This window comes from Wyeomyia smithii, chromosome 1 (assembly GCF_029784165.1).
Source record: "Wyeomyia smithii strain HCP4-BCI-WySm-NY-G18 chromosome 1, ASM2978416v1, whole genome shotgun sequence".
NCBI classification, from domain to species: domain Eukaryota; kingdom Metazoa; phylum Arthropoda; class Insecta; order Diptera; family Culicidae; genus Wyeomyia; species Wyeomyia smithii.
Genome location: NC_073694.1, coordinates 29,648,430 through 29,667,493, shown reverse-complemented (window position 1 = coordinate 29,667,493; position 19,064 = coordinate 29,648,430). Strand labels below are relative to the sequence as shown.

Below are 19,064 nucleotides of genomic sequence, written 5' to 3'. Positions count from 1 at the left end.
AAAATGGTAACGAAACACACAAAATGCGTTTATATTGCTTTTAAAATGAAAATTCTTTTAAGAAAATGATAATAACTTTTTTCTAATAATTTTGCCACACGTTTAAGCTTTTGTTCATTAATCGCAACGACCCTGACTCGTATCATTATAAAATTATTAATATACTTTTGTTCCATAATCCCGAATCAACGGAAATTGACTATTATTTGATAACAGTGGTGGGCACCATTCCGCTAATTCGCTAATCGCCAATTAGCGATGCTTATATTCAGTTAGCGGTTTAGCGATTTCGCTAATTTTTAAGCTGGTTAGCGAAACTGTTACTATCGCTAAAATTTTGGCCTTGGAAACGCTAATCGCTAATTCGCTAAGTTTTGTAGAGAAGCGACGATATAACTATTTATAAAAACTGTGAATTACTGATGGCGTACGTAAATTGCTTCGAAAGATGAACATACTTTACTGCGAAAGTTACTTTTGGAATGAATATTTCATTCAAACAACGTTCAATCGTCTCAGTTGTCTAGAGTTCCTTTCTTTACGACACAAGTGCAATTCAGTCTTTTCACCCTAGAATGGAGTTCCAGTTATCGTACAAGCCACAGGAGCATTTTTCAGAATAAGCTCAAGGTCTAGATAGAATTTTCGGCAACCAAGAACTTTTGTATTTCGACTTGAAGTTATGACAACTTTGGTTTTACCTTTTCGATTCAGATAATAATTAAATTTTTATGAAATATTCCAAGGTATTTATTTTTTATGCAAGCTGAATAACTTTTGTTACTCCTTGTTTTTCAAAATCAAGTATGAACACCGTATTGTGAACCAGTTATTGTAAATAGCTCTTAAAAGTATTTGTTTTCGTTTGTTTTACCACAAAAGATCAAAGTGGTCCAAATCTTACAAAACACGAGCAATAAATATAGCGATATGACTATTTACATATTAATAAGTTAGCGATTAGCGATTAGCGAAAATTCCGCTAATGTGGGTTTAGCGGTTAGCGTTTAGCGATTATCGAGCTGAACTATCCGGTTAGCAACTTAGCAATTAGCGTCGCTAAATTTTCGGTTAGCGGTGCCCACCACTATTTGATAATAACAGCAAATTTATCAAAAATATGCATTATTCAGATTAATAAAACAGAATATCCTATTGTCATGAACCATACGATTGATCTTTTGCTTTATTGGATTTATTTATACTAAACTTATTTAATTAAGCGTAAAAGGAATCTTTCAAATCGCGTAAAAATAATCTGCGTTATTTAAAAAAACCGCGTAAAAATAATCCGCGTTATTGTAAAAAATAACGTGAAAAAAGTCGCGTATAAAAAACCGCATAAAAATAACTCGCGTGAAAGAAGACCTCAGTGTATGGGCGAACTGTCAATCAACTCATTTCAAGCAGTTTTTAATTCTTCATTGAAAAATCGAAGGATAACCATAAATATTTTTTAAAATCACGTTTTGCCCAGAAAATTACACTATTTTAGTTAATACATGAAAATCAGAAAACTGTGTAAAACTTTAGGACCCCATTTCTTTTCCATGCATTTATTGGAAATTAATTTGTTTCGAAAACAGTTTGTAATATGAAAAAAAAAAGAAAATGAAACAATGGATCAATTAAGCATTTCAAGTTAAAAGGAATTTCAAAATAAATGAAAAAAAATCATAAAAGAAGAAAGGAAATGCGTATCATAATGTTATTTTCAATTAATCTGATTACTTTGTTTTGTAAAAAGTTATCTGACCCTTAGTAGATAATAAAGAAAAAGAAGACGGTTGTGGTGAGCTGAGTGGTCAGGTATCGACGGCTAAAAAAGGGTTAGGTGCAGTACTACTGAGGGGGTCAGATCCGAATGAATATAGGCGAGTAAAAGAAAGGTAAATCTACGCAGCTCAAGATCGAACCAGCAACACATCGCTGCGAAGCGAGAACATTTCTGCCATAACAATAAAATGAGGGGGACAGAAATTGCGCCAGAAATACGTTAGGATGCTAGGACAAAACTATTTCTTGCATCAGCAATAGGGGAAAAAGAGAGCTCCAGTGTTACGTAAAACCTCGAAAACGAAACCAAACACGCAAAAGGAAAAAGAAAGCAATTTACATACATGAAAAAAAAAACAATCGAATATCAGCTGCGAAAACAAGCAAAGTGGATAAATTGCTAAAATAGGAACGGCAGTAAAGGCCAGCATAATAGGCCGATGTAAGTCTTTCTCTTCTAGAAGACTCACACCACATTGAAGTGGGGACAGATGTAACGGCAGCCCCGTTCCTCTACAAAACATGTAATCGGTGGCATGGCACTTTGCACAGCCTTTTGCTGTATTACAGTAAACTAAAACGGATAAACATTCTACAATATTGTAAAAAAAAACAAAAGGCGCTGGATAAAAGGCACTCATGCTCACGCACTTGTTTCAGTGTACCAGATTTTGAGTCATGTGCAGGGAAACGGTAATGAGAAGCTGAGGGGATGACGCCGCTCGCTCTAAGTTACCTATAAGGTATATTTAGCCAGTGTACACTGTTTCCAAACCTGCAAAATCGCGATTGAAACTATTTGACCCAGAAAAAAATATTTTAGAACCATAGTGCCTACAGTAAAGTTGTTCTATTAATCATTGTCTATTTCATAGAAGTCTCTTCAATAATGCGATAATGCAATTTTGTGATTCATTCACCTGAAAGTGAGAAACGAGTTTTATTTTTCTCATTTTTGCATATAAAAATCCATTTTGTTCGGGAAGGTTGTGAGACCTTTTATGAGAAACAACTTTGCCGATGACATCGTACTTCTATCTGCATACTTTTGTAGATAAAAGTTGAGAGTTATTTGCCATAACAAAATACACAATTTTCCAGAGAAAAGTTTATTTTTATCTCTTTCAACTCTTTAGTTATTGAAGATTCCAATTAGAACAAAGCACTTTTTTACTAACAGATATCCACAAAAACCGTAAGTATTTGCAGGTAAAACCATTTCTATATTAAGGCATAGGTCAAATGTATGTAATTTTACGAGGATGCGAAAAATGAACAATGACAGACGGTGTGACTAAGACCTAGAAAAAATATCGATCACCCGCTACTATTGTGTCCCGTTCTAAGTACACCTCGATCAATCATACACACTGTCTTGTGTTATTTTTGTAACTGAGAGATTGCTCCTCTCACACTTCGTATAGCGACTTAACTCCGATAACGAGAACTTCAATTTCAATGCTTAATCTGATTGGCGATTTGAAGTGCCGCTGTGATGCCATCTTTTTTTCTTTCAGACACTAGAACTTTGTGGTTTCTGACAAAGCTACTGATCAATAAATTTTATAAAACATCGCAGATGACACAAAATTTTTATTTCTCCAAATTTAAGAGACATATGAGTTTTTGTGAAATTTCGCTGAAATTCACGTTTTTTTCTGTGATAATGCTGTGAGTTGACCTCAATCAATTTTGTTTAAAAAATGTTTTTGATACATATTGAATAATTTCGTTCTTCTCTGCAATATAAGTTTTTTATGTACTTGAGTAAAAGTATGATGCAAAATTTGAAAAAAATACACAGTTTTTTAAATTAGTTATCGCATATATAACCAAGTATTAGGCAGCCATGATCGTTTCTTATAATTGTTCATAACAATAATATTTATTCTTAACCTTTTAACATTTATAAAATTTATGACATTCATATATTTGCCATTTATGACATTTCTAAAGTTTACTAATTCTCGTTTCCTGATTCATATTTTCTGATTCTCAGGTCCCATTTCTCGATTCTTGTTTCTCGTTTGTTCATTCTTTGAAAGCGAGTCCCATTCGTCGATTTATATTCGTCCTTTCCCGAATCTTAATTCCTGTTTCACGCTCCTTGATTCTCGCTCCTACATTTTCAATTTTTGTTTCTTTTAATCGTTTCAAAATCCTAAATTCTCATCTCTTGATTCTCGTTCCTCGCTTCTCGTTTCCTGTTTCTCCATTTTCTATTTTTGTTTCTATTTTAGAGATTTATCCTTGCTGGACCTCAGGGTATAATTTTTTTTCATTCTCGTTTCTTGTGGACTGTTTCTCTTTGTCTATTTTTCGTTTAATACTACAGATCGGCAGGCCGCTGCCAAAGCAACGCAGTTGTTTGAGGAGAGCAGCGAATCGTGGGTGTCTGAGGAGCATGCAAAAAACACCGCGGTGGAATCTGAAATATCTCTCCAGAGAGGTAATACATTGATGCGATCTTTCTATACGGAAAAATAAATTTCAAATGAGGGGAATATCTAGGAAGGAAAGTCAATTGCGTTATTTATTTTGTATCTCGAAACAGAAAAAAATCAACCCAGCCGCATGTTTGCTCTTCGAATGTTATCAAATGTATCTCAGCACACAGTACTTTTGTGTATTCCCAGCAGATTTATCACTCTTGTTTCGCTCAGCTGTGGTGTAAGGGAGCATGCATAAGAAGTTTTTCGCCACAAAGTTACATAATAAAAAAAAAATTTCAAAAAAAAAATTTTTTTTTTCTCCTTGACCGGACCGGTTTCATTGTTTAGGTAATCTTTTCTAGTTTTCATAAAAAAAATTGATTTTCAATAAATGGAGTTTTTTAGATAATTATTTTTAATTTTTATTTTAACTTTTTTTCACAAAAAAAATATAATATGTTTTAGAGTGTATATTTTTTTGTAAAGACTAAATTGTTATCTACAACTTTGCCGAAGACTTCGTACCGATCAAACAAACTGTTTTGGCCCTAAAAATATTTGTAATCATCAACACCTTCCCAAAATAGCATTTTCTATAGCTTCTCAAAAATGAGTCGTGTTCCTAAAAATTCAACACATAGAAACGTCTGTGCAAAGTTTCAGCTAAATCAAAAATGACAATTTAAGAAAAAAAAATTGAAACTAGGACATTTTTTGTGGAACTGATCAAATCAAACTATTTTTTTATCTTCAAATTTGCTGCGTAGCTTGCCTTGACCCCCCATACTTCCTCCCGTCACATTCCATCGCAAAAAACGGCAATCGCCTTCCTCCCCCCTCGAATGCTACGTCATTCATGAATGTTCCCTAAGCAGCAGGTGTATTATTTTTCTGCGAGCGACAGAAACACAGCACATAGCAGAATGAATAAGTTTGGTGCAAAATATTGGTATACGCAGCGCTCATGCTGGGTAAGAAGTGAACGGAGGATATTCACTCTGCTCTTACCACATACATGCATGAATGTTTGGTTGTTTTTGAATAAATAGGAAGAATTTTTTTTTGCTTAACCCATTTAAAATCAGAAAACATATTTCTTACAAAAACAATTATATTTCGTAATTATTGCAGTCAGAAGTAAAAAAATACCATTTTTTATTGATTTGTTCACTTTTAGCCCTGGAAAGTTTAAAAGTTCTTTATACCACTTTTAAATTTTTGAAATTTTTTTTCATCGTTTTTTTTTAATTTTTAATAAACCTTGATATTATATTTTTCGTATTATTTTCTAGATTTTATTTCATTCTTTTTTATCTTTTTTAATTTTTTTCTTAATTACTTCATTTTTTATCCCTTATTTATCTTATTCATTTGAATTTTCTGTAATATTCCTCATACATATTTTGTTTTTTTTTTTTATTATTTTCAATTTTTTATTTATTTCATTTAGGTTTGAATTAGTTTTTTTAAAACAAAAAATATGTAATTATTTCTTAATATTTTTTAATTTTTTTTCCTAATATTTCTTTAGTTTTTTCTATGTATCTATTTATTTTTATTTTTTTTTTATTTTCATTTATTCATTTTTCATTTATTTATTCATTTTTCATTTTATTTATTTTTTTCATACTTGTTGTTTAGTTCATGAATTACTTGAGAAACGTTCATAAATTACTTAGGGCAACGATAACTATTTTTGACACCCTCTTTTTCTGTAGATTCTCCCATAGGGTGCCACATTTTGTCAGATAGTCCATCCATCCTTCCAGGAGCGTTACGAATTTACAGACATTCCTTTACGACATTACAGCTTGAGATAAGTCATATTTGAAACAGAGAAAAACTTTCTGCTATGTAATCGAGTCTTAAATTATATATAATCAAACCTATATATAATCGAGCCCGATCCGTATGTTATTCTGTTTAGCTCTCTATCTGAAAAATTGAACTCAAAATCACTATATTTGTTCTCTATTGAAAAATTTGAGACCCGCCTTATTTTTTATTTGGCCCTTGTGTTACCACTTTTTGCAGTTGAATGTCCCAAAAAATCTAACTTTTTCACAATTTACAATTTAAAATTTTTTAAATTTTTTTGCCGTCTGTTAAACTGTAAGATAATTAAGAGGTCCTTCGGAGAAAAACATCAAATTGTATAATAACAATAATTATGTAAAAATAATGATACCAACTTTACCGTTTTGATGGTTTTGGAACACTGAAGACTCTATCGATTGATTTATTTTGGATTGGTTCTTCAGACAATTTTGGAGTCATATTTTTTTTTTATTTTGTAGATACAATGTTTTTATTCTGCAATATCTTCCATGCGTCATCATTGAAAAAAGCTCCCTCAATGCAAAAACATTAAATGATATCAAATAAATACCTCCTGGGTCTTGAATCATCTAGATTGGCAAAATACCGTTTGTACAGCGCCTCCACAATTATGGGTCAGCTACAATTATGGGTCACTGTAACGCAAATACGTCTATTCTCACGAAACTGTACAATTTTCATTGGCAGTGGTATTTTTTATAACTCAATTGTAACCCTATTCAAACGATTGAAATGATTTAATGTTGGAAATGTGTTAAAAACAATAATTCTGCTCGGTGCAATAAGTGAAGTGACCCATAATTGTAGTAATGCTACGTTTTGCGGTGCACAATTGTGGGTCAGTCCATATTTTGGCTATTTTAATACTTTTGCATGAAAATACATCAAGACCTAATAAAATAACTTATTATCATGCTTTGAAATTAATTGTCTATCGAAAGTATACCTACATCAGAACACAGAAATAGATAGTAAAACATTCGTAGTTGATAACTTTTCCGATTTTACATTCATTTTTCAACATTTAGGCGACACGTTGACTGACCCATAATTGTAGAGGGACTGTATCATGATATTGCATCGAAATCAGGCCTGTACTTAAGGGGGACAATGGAGACGAATGCCCCTGGTCCTCCGATTCTAAAGGCCTCCTAATCCTAGTCATGATCAGCTAAGAAGCCAGATTAGAAGACGAAATGAAAAACTTTTTTGCTCGTAACCTTCCAGTTTGCCGGCAATTAGGCCTCTTGGGCGGTTTCACCGGCTTCTTTGATGGGGGGACAGGACAAGACCTACCCCGGGTCCCCTAACACCCAAATCTGACTCTGAATGCAAAAGCTTTTTCCAACAACTTTGCATGAATACAATGATTTATTTTGAATACTAAAGAAATATTAAAGTGTTCGGAATTTTCATCACACTTGGAGATACAGCAGTCCAAAAAAAATTTCTCTGTTATGATGTTCTATAGCAAAAATGGATTGTCTGAACCATGCATTATCAAATCAATCAATATAATGCATCGCAGTCCGCAAAAATTTCTCTCACATATATAGCATCGAGGGAAAAAATGAAAAAATTCAAATTTAACATCTTCACTTGAAATATAGAATTAAATTATGCATTATTTATAACTGTACATAAATAAATATGTGGACCAATGTTTCCACACAGACTCATTAAATTATATGAGCTGTGTTATAATACATATACTGATACAAGTATGTGAGTCCGGAAACACAACCGGAATGTGATTCAAAACTGAATTCTAAACTCTCCTTATTTGTATGTACAAAACAGTAATAAATCTATATAAATAGCACTTTATTGCCATAACGATAAATCTTTCAGATCAACGAGAAAATTCATTGCTGAATATCTATATTTCACTCATTCAATACCAGTTGAAATTCTGAACAACAAAACTCCTACCATTCAAGATTTGTCAAACTAGATTATGCTTTTTTTTTTTGCTTTACTCGATCCAATGTATGCAATTTCGAGTAGTTGATTATCAGCCTGCATTCCAAAAAATCGTTTCAACTTACCATTCACCAAAACAGTGCCAACTCTGTGGGAACCCTCGACATGCATTAGATTAGAGGTGTGGTTTTAGTCTGGATGCAGAGATGAGACAACGTCTCAACAAAACAGAATACCTATTTACAAAAAACAGCAGCAGCAACATCGGCAAACAAGAAAAAACAAAAACTTAGAGGACACCGCAAGGATTAGTAGAAGAAACAATCAAACACAGGGTTAATTCCATTTGTTACAAATTTTTTTTATTGCCTTTTCAAGTTTTCATCTAGATATTTACAACTGGTTCGATGTTCGTGTTAGAGGTTCGAAATTGCCTACCAATTCGTGTTGTGCAGTTTAGCTTCAACTATTTGTTTTCTTTTCGTCTCTCTTCTCGAAATCCCTAAGCTGTATGACTGAGCCCTAAACTATATAATTTATCTGTCCTTCCTCTCTCTCTCTCTCTCTCTCTCTCTCTCTACAAATGATGATGATCGTAATGACGAATGACACTCCCAATGGCTTCTATTGGCCCACGTGGGTGTTAAGCATGAATGGTTTCGGTTTATGTTCTGCTAATTTTCCCCCTTTTTCCCCACGTTTTCTAAATAAATGGAAGCCAGCAAATGATGGAATAAAATCAACAAAAAAAAAAGTGAGACCCTCCCGCTTGCCGTCACATCTACTCATCATCATCGTCATCGTGATCGTTCAGTGAAACCGAGTTGGATCCACCGTTGCCGCCGGACGAACCGGACAGGATCGGTCCGGACAGTTTGAGGAGCGAAGACACAACGCCACCCAGCGCCGGAGGAGCATTTCCGTTTCCGTGTTCATCACTGTGGCCATCACCATTGCTGCCACCAGAGAAACCACCTAGCAGACCGCTGCTCAGCGAACCGAACTTTTGAGTGATGAACTGGACCTTCGGCGTGATGACGGACGAGATCAGCTGGGACAGATCGCCGATCGGTTTCGGTGACTCGATGTGGTACTGCTTGTTCTTTTCGATGTTGGCGTGATCCAGTTTATCTATCAGCCGGGTCTTGGCATCGATGATCGAGTTGATTTTCTGTGGGGGAGGGGGTTGTGCTGTCAAAGGCTAGCAGTGGTGGGGTGGCAAGTTTCGTTCGGTGTTTGGTTTGTTTCATTCCGGTTGTCTCGTTTCATTGGGGTTAGTTTTCCTTCACCAGAGAGAATTTTTTTTCTGTTCTTGATTTACAAACTTCCAAGGAAGTTTGGCGTGAATGAAAGGCATTTGAGCTCTACAGTGCAGGAGGTTATGTGCTGTGCAAAATTTACTAGCTACAAAAGTGAACGCTTAATGTTACTACTGCCCCGCTTGTTAGTATGAAAACAAGTTTTTCTCCCCTCCGCCGTTCGGCGTTAGATCGGTTTCTTGTATGAATTCTTGGTCGGCCGGTTTCCCTCTAGTGTGTAGTGTACACGAGATCGTGAAAGCAAAGCAATTCGATGCGAGAGCAAGAAAACGTGTTTGTTGATCTGAGCCACGTTTGGTTTTCTCGAAATATTAAGAAAGAAGAAAAAAAACTGAACGACCTTAACCGATTAAGTCGATGATGGTCGTCGTCGTCGTTGTCGCGCTGTCGTCGGCATTGCTGTCATGTCACTATTACAGCCGCCATCCGATCTAATGTCGGATCTGAGCAATTTGGCGGCAATGTCAACTGTCGGAGTAGCGGCTTTTAATAGAATGTAGTGTCAGTCCAACATTATCTCATTATTAGGTTAGTTTGTTAGAATACTGTTTTTACAGTTCGCAAAATTTACACCAACCAAGACAAAGTATTCGGCAAAAGACGATAATGGGTTTGGTGTATATACAATAAGCGAAAAATAAAGTGCCAAGGACGAACGAGTTTCAATGTTAGAAGCATTTTAGAATTTGGATTTTTCAAGCTTGCATCTAAAAGATAAGTAAGGTTCCGTTTTATTGCAGTTGTCTTTTGGTCTAAAAATTTAATAGACTTTCTGCGTCTTTTTTTTTTTTCATAGAAAAGAATACAACAGCAAAAAAAAATGCTGCCATTTTGATTTCTAATTATTTGACATAAGTGTTTACCTTTCTGCACAATATTATTGTTTATTTAAGGCTAGAGAACTGGACAAACATAATGCTAGAGAACTGTCTCAAGAAAAACACGAGACAAATAGAAAAAGACACAAATAGAAATTAAAACGAATACTAATTAGACATACAAATATGTACAAGCCGCAAAAATTATACATGTATTAATAATATTGTAACAAGTTGGGAACAAAATATTCGTAAAATCATTTCAACACCAAATTGGATGAAGTGCTAGCTTTGGCGTTGGTGTGTTATGGTTTTTTTTTTCACCTATATTCTTGACGTAAATCGAGGTTTTAATAATGAAAAAATGTTATCAGTATCTATATTTTCCAAACTAAGAAACCTATCTGGGTTCCTATTTTGGCCATAGCCTTTCTATATCGGCCAATTGAAGTGCCTATTCTGACAAAAAATTGTTAGAATCTTACAAATTAGTTTCGTAAATTGACTAGGCCATCTGTACGCTTAATTTTTCTAAGCAGAGAATGTGTTTCAAATTTATATGGGACCGTGTAAAAAAGACTTTTGAGATATAAATATAACAAAGAAAACCGTTGTCCTAACCTTGTTTGACTATGATATTGATCAATTTAAAGACCAAAATGAGGTCGATATATTGTACCTTAGTATGTTAGAATAAAATCTCTGGAGATGGAAAAACCGGAACCGGAAACCGGCCGGTGAATTTCTCAAATAAAAAAAATGTAAGCAATTATTAGGAAAACTAAATTAAGGGAGCACACATAAATGACGTAGCATTCATGGGGGAGATGGGGGGGGGGGGTGGCATCATCTTCTTGTGACAAGTAAGACAAGGGGAGGGGAGGGGTTGAATTAAAATCGACATAGCATATTTTTTAAAGAATGATTTTTTTGGCAGAAAACATATACACTTTTTTCCAGTTTGACTTCTAGGGCCACCCCTGTATTGACCAGGTGTCCCAATCACAATTTCGAATTTCGAAAACAGTTTTAAGGACTGTTATGGGGATTCTATTCATCATAATAAATTGCTAATATGCTGTTGCCAACAGAAATATAAAATTTCGCTATCAGCATTTTGGGAGAAAGAACTGCTGATGAAACTCGTAAGAATATTGCAAATATTTTTTTAGATTGAAGGGAACAATTCAGTAATTTCGAAAAACTTCTAAGAACATTTTAGATTTTAGTTCCACAAAAATTGAAATAATTCTACAAAAAGGAAACTAATAAAATATTGAACACAGATTTCAAAAATTCAAAAGAGTTTCGGAGGCACTTATGATTCGTTTTGTTTCCAGAAAACCCGCTAGTCCTGGGCCAGACGTCAGAGTTAATAGTGGAGACCTTTTTTTTTGCTCGTCACCTTCCAGCGAAACTTTAAGTCATTTGAAAATTTGAAATTTTTTTACCTCTAATTTTTTTAAGGAAAGAGGGCCCCACGAAAATATCTGCCCTGAGCTCCCCAGTACCGAAATCCGGCCTTAACCTGAATAGTCAATAGACTTGAGATCTTGTATTTAAAAACGGCAACTGAGGTAATTTTCGGCTACTGAACATCATCTCGACATGGGAAATATACATATTGAGTGGTATTTGGCCATTTAATTTTTTTTTTTCAGAAACAGGAAGTCATCGTTTCAAAATAGCGTCTAGCTCAATATGTAAAAAGAGCATAGTTAAAAATCACCGCACAATTCTTCTTCTACGGCATGAGCGCAGCATGTAGCATTTTTTTGACTGCACTTTTATCTTCTGCTTTGTGCTGTGTTTCTGCCGCTCGCAGAAAATAATAACTCACCTGCTGCCTACAGCACAGTGCGCACTGCTGAGATAATACAACAGGGTAAACTTCAGTTTCCTCGCAGAAGAATGTGATGTGAGTGGTTTATCAGTTTCAGTTCCGAAATGCAAAGCAAACTCAACCTGCTTTCCTACTGAATCCTCCCCTCATTTGACATATGCTCAAGAGAGTCAAAGTAATAGCAATATAGTGCCCTCTGATGTGTAGTTATTGTGCGTAATGTCCTTTCGTGTGAGAAAACCTTAATTTATTATCTGTCAGGAGAGATATTTCAAATTCCACTACGGTGTTTTAGCAAGCTTCTCAGATACACACGATTCGCTGCTCTATTCAAGCACGTGCGTCGATTTGCTCACCAGTGTGAAAGCGATTGTTTTCGCAATGAAGAATGATCTACTACACGCTAATGATTCTTTGAGGGGTAACGAAAAACCATTGAAGTCTATTGACCAGAAACCGGAATTCACCATCATGGTTTTCAACATGACGTCTGGAGTCGATTTTCGGTCTCTGGGCATTATCCTGATTCTAGAAACGCCTATATTTGGCCATCTTGGACTTTTTCCCATAAACCGAATGTCACCACTTTGGACTACCAATTTTTTTTTGTTAGTGAATTAGAATTACGTTGTCCATTGATGTGAACTTTTGTAATATATTCCAGTCAATTGCTATGCAAAATACAATGACCACTATTGTTGAGTGATCAGGTACCTACACCGACACGCTCCCAGCCAGGTAAAATATGGTTTATGATGCCAATCACCTTCCCAGGATTCAAAGACCAAATCTCTTTGGGCTGTAAACAGCCACTGCCAAGAAACTTTGATCTGCGTTTAAATAATGCACCACAACTGCACAGCAGATGTTCCGATGTCTCGCTTTCCATATTACAAAAGTGACACATATCATCCTGAACCCGGCCAATGTTCTTTAAATGATATCTACTTGGACAGTGCCCCGTTACTAGGCCGACGTATGTCTAAAGAGCTCTTTTGTGAGCTCTAGGAGCTTTCTCGAATGATTCTCGTTTGGTGTTATAAATCTTTTAGATTGGAAACACTTTTTGACATCCAACCAATTGGTTTTCACCTTTTGTTCTTCCCAGCGTTTAAGCTCCATTTTCACTGCACAGTTTTATATACCGCAGAATGGTTCTGGGCCGATAAGCTGTGAGTTAGATCCTCGTTTTGCAAGTTCGTCTGCCTTATCATTCCCACCAATGCCACAATGTCCTGGAACCCAATACAAATTTACTGAGTTTGTTTGACATAGCTGTCGCAATGTGAGAATACATTCCCAGACAATCTTGGATGTACATATATAAGCATCAAGTGCTTCAGCGCTGCTTGACTTTCATAGAAAATACAAATATTTGCATGTTTGTATTTTCTAGTCGGACACACATTCGCACATTCAAGGATTGCAAAAATCTCTGCTTGAAACACTGATGGCCAGTGTCCCATTGCCACTGAAACACTAATTCCAGGGCCGAAGATTCCTGCATCAGTTTTGGTACCAATTTTTGAGCCATCTGTGAAAAATATCGTTGAACTGGGACGGACATCAGGAACTCCGACTTCCCAGTCTGTACGCGACGTTTCGCATACCTTGTAGGGAATATCATGATTGTCCTGAGGTGCCATCCAGTCTCCATTCATACTCATCACTGGCCCTCTTTTAAAAAAGTTCAGTATAGTCAGGTGACCCTCAAGATCACCTGAAAAGATAGTTTTTGTTCTTTTGAGCCTCAAGGCACTCTTTTCTGTTTCAAGTTGCACGTATTCGTACAACGGCAGCAGATGAAGAACTGCATCAAGAGCTTTTGACGGGGTTCTTTTCATTGCTCCTGTTATAGCAATGCACGCAAGTCGTTGAACTTTATCTAGCTTTTTTCTGGCGGTGGATTCTTTGGTTTTCGGCCATCATACTAACGAAGCGTAGGTCCGTTTTGGACGTATAATCGATGTGAATATCCACATCACCATTTTTGGCCTCAAGCCCCACTATCTTCCAACGGTTTTGGAGCACAACCATAATGCACTGACCGCCTTGTTGATTGCATAGCCAAGATGAGCATTCCAGTTTAGATTGGCATCAAGGATAACTCCTAAGTATTTAACCTGTTCACTGAATGGAATTTCTACTCCTCCAAGCTCGAGAGTTTTCAGATTGAATTTCCTCTTTCTAGTGAAAGATACGATTACAGCTTTTGTCGGATTAATGCTGAGACCCTCCTTTATACACCAAGACTGGGTCTACTTCAGAGCCTCCTGCATTCTTTCCGAAACTATGCCATCTGCAAAGCCCACAACTTCGAAACCTTTTGCCTCTAAGCTTTTGAGAAGATCGTCCACCACCAAAGACCACATAAGTGGCGAAAGAACACCTCCTTGCGGACATCCTTTCGTTGCCCTTACCGTAATAGACGAACCTCCCAACTCAGAAGTGATTTCTCTTTTTGCAAGCGTAGTATGAATCCAGTTGACAATACTCGTGTGAAATCCTTTGTTCTTCATTGTACTAGACATCAAAGAATAGGACTACAAAATAGTGTCTAGGGTTGATTTTTGACCTGCAGCCATCATCCCGTATTCATGTATTCATATTCATATGTTTTAGACTATTCTACAACGGATTTTTGAGAACCGTAAGTCGCCATCTTGAATTTAGAAGTGGCGTCTGAGATTGATTCCTTTTCTCTGGGTGTACCCATTTGAGAAAACGGAAGTCACCATTGCTTTTTAAACGGCGCCGGCTGCGTTATTACGGTCGAATGGAAAGGATTCGTTATTGCCAGAGACCGCATCTCAAACTACTGTGACAGAAAGGAAGGGTACTTTTACAACCGTGGTAAGTGACGGATTTTCATACTTTTACCCATTCCTCCACGGTTAATCCTACTAATCTTCTTTACCGAACATCATTAGTTACACCTGCCGAATATTGACAATTATAATTGCCTGGAGAGGTGTATGTATTCATTAAAATGTGTGTCGGATCAATTTTTGTTCTAGTTAAGCGTGAGGAAAGAGTCGAAGTGAGAATAAACCCATGCGTTGAAGTTCCTCTGACACCAAACGGTCTAATTCTAGTAAGATTGGAACTCATGACCATTCACTTGTCAAAGCGGACTCTGTAACCTTGAGGATGCGATGCCTCCAAGAGAGAGGTAGAAAGAGGCAATGAAAGAAGAGAGAAAAGAACAAAAATTGAAAGAAAAAAAGCGGAAAAATATATCAGACAGGGAACATTCATAAATGACGTAGCGTTTGTGGGGGAAGGGGGGGGGGGGTTTGCAGTTTTGTGACGAAATGTGACGAGGGGGAGGGTGGGGGTTCAAGCCAAGCTACGTAGCAAACATGAAACTAAGAAGCCAAGCTACGTAGCAAACATGAAACTAAGAAAACAATTTGGATTTTTTCTAATTGTTCTTTTCTATCATTGTTTTGTCTGCTTCCTTCCTTGTGTTTTCTTGTTCATTAATGACTCAATGTATGTTTTGGATAATAAAATTTGCAAAAAAAAAATTATGTGTGGGGGGGGGATTGTTAAGAGCTACGTAATTATCTAGAGGGGGGTCCTGATTTTGTGACGAAATGCTGGGGGAGGAGGAGGTCAAAAAAACCTAAAAAAAGCTACGTCATTTATGGATGTTCCCAAAGCAAAAAGTGTATCTAGAAAGAGAGAAAATGGAATAGAGAGGAAGAGAGTTAGAGAGAGAGAGAAAGAGAGAGAATGAGAGAGAACGAGAGAGAACGAGAGAGAAAGAGAGAGAACGAGAGAGAGGGAGAGAGAGAGGGAAGAGAGAGAGAGGGAGAAAGAGAGAACGGGAAAGAGAGAGGGAAAGAGAGAGGGAAAGAGAAAGGGAAAGAGAAAGATAAAGAGAGATAAAAAGGGAGATAGAAAGGGAGAGAAAAAGAGAGAGAAAAAGAGAAAAAGAGAGATAAAAAGAGAAAGAGTGAAAAAAGAGAGATAAAGGGATAGGTAGATAGAGAGAAAAAGGAACATAAAAAGAGAAGAGAAAGGGATGAAGAGAAAGACAAAGAACGAGAGAGAGAGAGATAATAGAAAAGACACAGAAGAGGAGAGAAAGAGAGGGAGAGAGAGAACGAGAAAGAAAGAGAGAGGTAAAAAGAGAAAGAGAGCAATTAAGAGAAGAAAAAGAGAGCAAGAGATAGATGGAGATAAAAACAGAGAGAGTAAGAGAAGAACGAGAATGAGAGAGAAAAAACAAAGAAGAAAGGAGAAAAAAGAGGAATGGAAAGAGAGATGAAAAGAAAATGAGAGAGAGAGAAAAAGAAAGAGAGAAAAAAGACAGAAAAAGAGAGAAAAAGAGAGAAAGATTGAAAAAGAAAGATAAAGTGAGATAGATAGAGAGAAGAAGAAATAGAAAAGGAGGAGAGAGAGATATAAAGAAAGAGAGATAAGAAAGGGAGATAGAGAAAGAGAGATAAAGAAAAAGAGAAAGAGAAAGACAAAAAAGAGAGAGAAGAGAGAGAGAGAGAAAAAAAGAGAAGAGAAGAGGGAGAGAGAAGATGAGAGAAAGAGAGAGAAAGAAAGAGAGTTAGAGAGAGAGAATGAAATTATTATTTTTTATTCTTGTTATTACTTTTTCCTGTCGAAGCCGTCATCTACCTGGGGAATTCAGCATATTCGAAATTTGTTGTTTCAAGTCAACATTCAGTACATCCTATAAATTTGAAATGGCTCGAATAACTGACTATTTTTATATATACAAATGAAAAAAAAAAAGGTTCAAAAAGTTTACGAAAGTTACGTTTTTCTGAGAGCACATACATTTTATATCAAATGTTTGCATATTGTTTCAATTTTTATACAATTTGAGAATCAACTGTATTGTTGATAGCGGGAGATTTTGGCTCAGCTGTCCCTTTATGTGATATAAATTATTTGTTTCTGTTCAAAGTTTCAACCGGGTTGGTGTCTCTATCAGGGAAAGGCAATCGAAGCATTTTTTCCCTGATGAAGACACCAACTGGTGTTGAAACGTTGGACAAAAACGAATAATATGTTCCAAATTAATAGACCGCTTAGCCAAAATCAACCGGTTTCAATTTTCTTGCAGTAAAAAAAATGAATGTACAGAAACCACAAATGTCGAATATAGTAATAGTAATAGTAATAGTAAGAGTAATAGTAATAGTAATAGTAATAGTAATAGTAATAGTAATAGTAATAGTAATAGTAATAGTAATAGTAATAGTAATAGTAATAGTAATAGTAATAGTAATAGTAATAGTAATAGTAATAGTAATAGTAAGAGTAATAGTAATAGTAATAGTAATAGTAATAGTAATAGTAATAGTAATAGTAATAGTAATAGTAATAGTAATAGTAATAGTAAAAGTAATAGTAATAGTAATAGTAATAGTAATAGTAATAGTAATAGTAATAGTAATAGTAATAGTAATAGTAATAGTAATAGTAATAGTAATAGTAATAGTAATAGTAATAGTAATAGTAATAGTAATAGTAATAGTAATAGTAATAGTAATAGTAATAGTAATAGTAATAGTAATAGTAATAGTAATAGTAATAGTAATAGTAATAGTAATAGTAATAGTAATAGTAATAGTAATAGTAATAGTAATAGTAATAGTAATAGTAAAAGTAATAGTAATAGTAATAGTAATAGTAATAGTAATAGTAATAGTAATAGTAATAGTAATAGTAATAGTAATAGTAATAGTAATAGTAATAGTAATAGTAATAGTAATAGTAATAGTAATAGTAATAGTAATAGTAATAGTAATAGTAATAGTAATAGTAATAGTAATAGTAATAGTAATAGTAATAGTAATAGTAATAGTAATAGTAATAGTAATAGTAATAGTAATAGTAATAGTAATAGTAATAGTAATAGTAATAGTAATAGTAATAGTAATAGTAATAGTAATAGTAATAGTAATAGTAATAGTAATAGTAATAGTAATAGTAATAGTAATAGTAATAGTAATAGTAATAGTAATAGTAATAGTAATAGTAATAGTAATAGTAATAGTAATAGTAATAGTAATAGTAATAGTAATAGTAATAGTAATAGTAATAGTAATAGTAATAGTAATAGTAATAGTAATAGTAATAGTAATAGTAATAGTAATAGTAATAGTAATAGTAATAGTAATAGTAATAGTAATAGTAATAGTAATAGTAATAGTAATAGTAATAGTAATAGTAATAGTAATAGTAATAGTAATAGTAATAGTAATAGTAATAGTAATAGTAATAGTAATAGTAATAGTAATAGTAATAGTAATAGTAATAGTAATAGTAATAGTAATAGTAATAGTAATAGTAATAGTAATAGTAATAGTAATAGTAATAGTAATAGTAATAGTAATAGTAATAGTAATAGTAATAGTAATAGTAATAGTAATAGTAATAGTAATAGTAATAGTAATAGTAATAGTAATAGTAATAGTAATAGTAATAGTAATAGTAATAGTAATAGTAATAGTAATAGTAATAGTAATAGTAATAGTAATAGTAATAGTAATAGTAATAGTAATAGTAATAGTAATAGTAATAGTAATAGTAATAGTAATAGTAATAGTAATAGTAATAGTAATAGTAATAGTAATAGTAATAGTAATAGTAATAGTAATAGTAATAGTAATAGTAATAGTAATAGTAATAGTAATAGTAATAGTAATAGTAATAGTAATAGTAATAGTAATAGTAATAGTAATAGTAATAGTAATAGTAATAGTAATAGTAATAGTAATAGTAATAGTAATAGTAATAGTAATAGTAATAGTAATAGTAATAGTAATAGTAATAGTAATAGTAATAGTAATAGTAATAGTAATAGTAATAGTAATAGTAATAGTAATAGTAATAGTAATAGTAATAGTAATAGTAATAGTAATAGTAATAGTAATAGTAATAGTAATAGTAATAGTAATAGTAATAGTAATAGTAATAGTAATAGTAATAGTAATAGTAATAGTAATAGTAATAGTAATAGTAATAGTAATAGTAATAGTAATAGTAATAGTAATAGTAATAGTAATAGTAATAGTAATAGTAATAGTAATAGTAATAGTAATAGTAATAGTAATAGTAATAGTAATAGTAATAGTAATAGTAA

The 19,064-nt window shown here is 34.0% G+C and overlaps 1 protein-coding gene across 7 annotated transcripts in view; it reads right to left on the bottom strand.

The window, feature by feature from the left end:
- LOC129717684 (uncharacterized) overlaps window positions 1-19,064 on the bottom strand; it is an 84,650-nt gene that overhangs the window by 7,340 nt on the left and 58,246 nt on the right. For 3 of the 7 annotated variants that reach the window (XM_055667776.1, XM_055667775.1, XM_055667774.1), the window contains exon 4: window positions 8,311-9,141. The exons of the other annotated variants lie outside the window; for them this stretch is intronic. In XM_055667776.1, coding sequence (XP_055523751.1) covers window positions 8,752-9,141 — 390 coding nt within the window. In that variant the 3' untranslated portion in view covers window positions 8,311-8,751. Of the gene's footprint in view, window positions 1-8,310; window positions 9,142-19,064 lie in introns of those variants that run through there. 7 annotated transcript variants of the gene reach the window in all.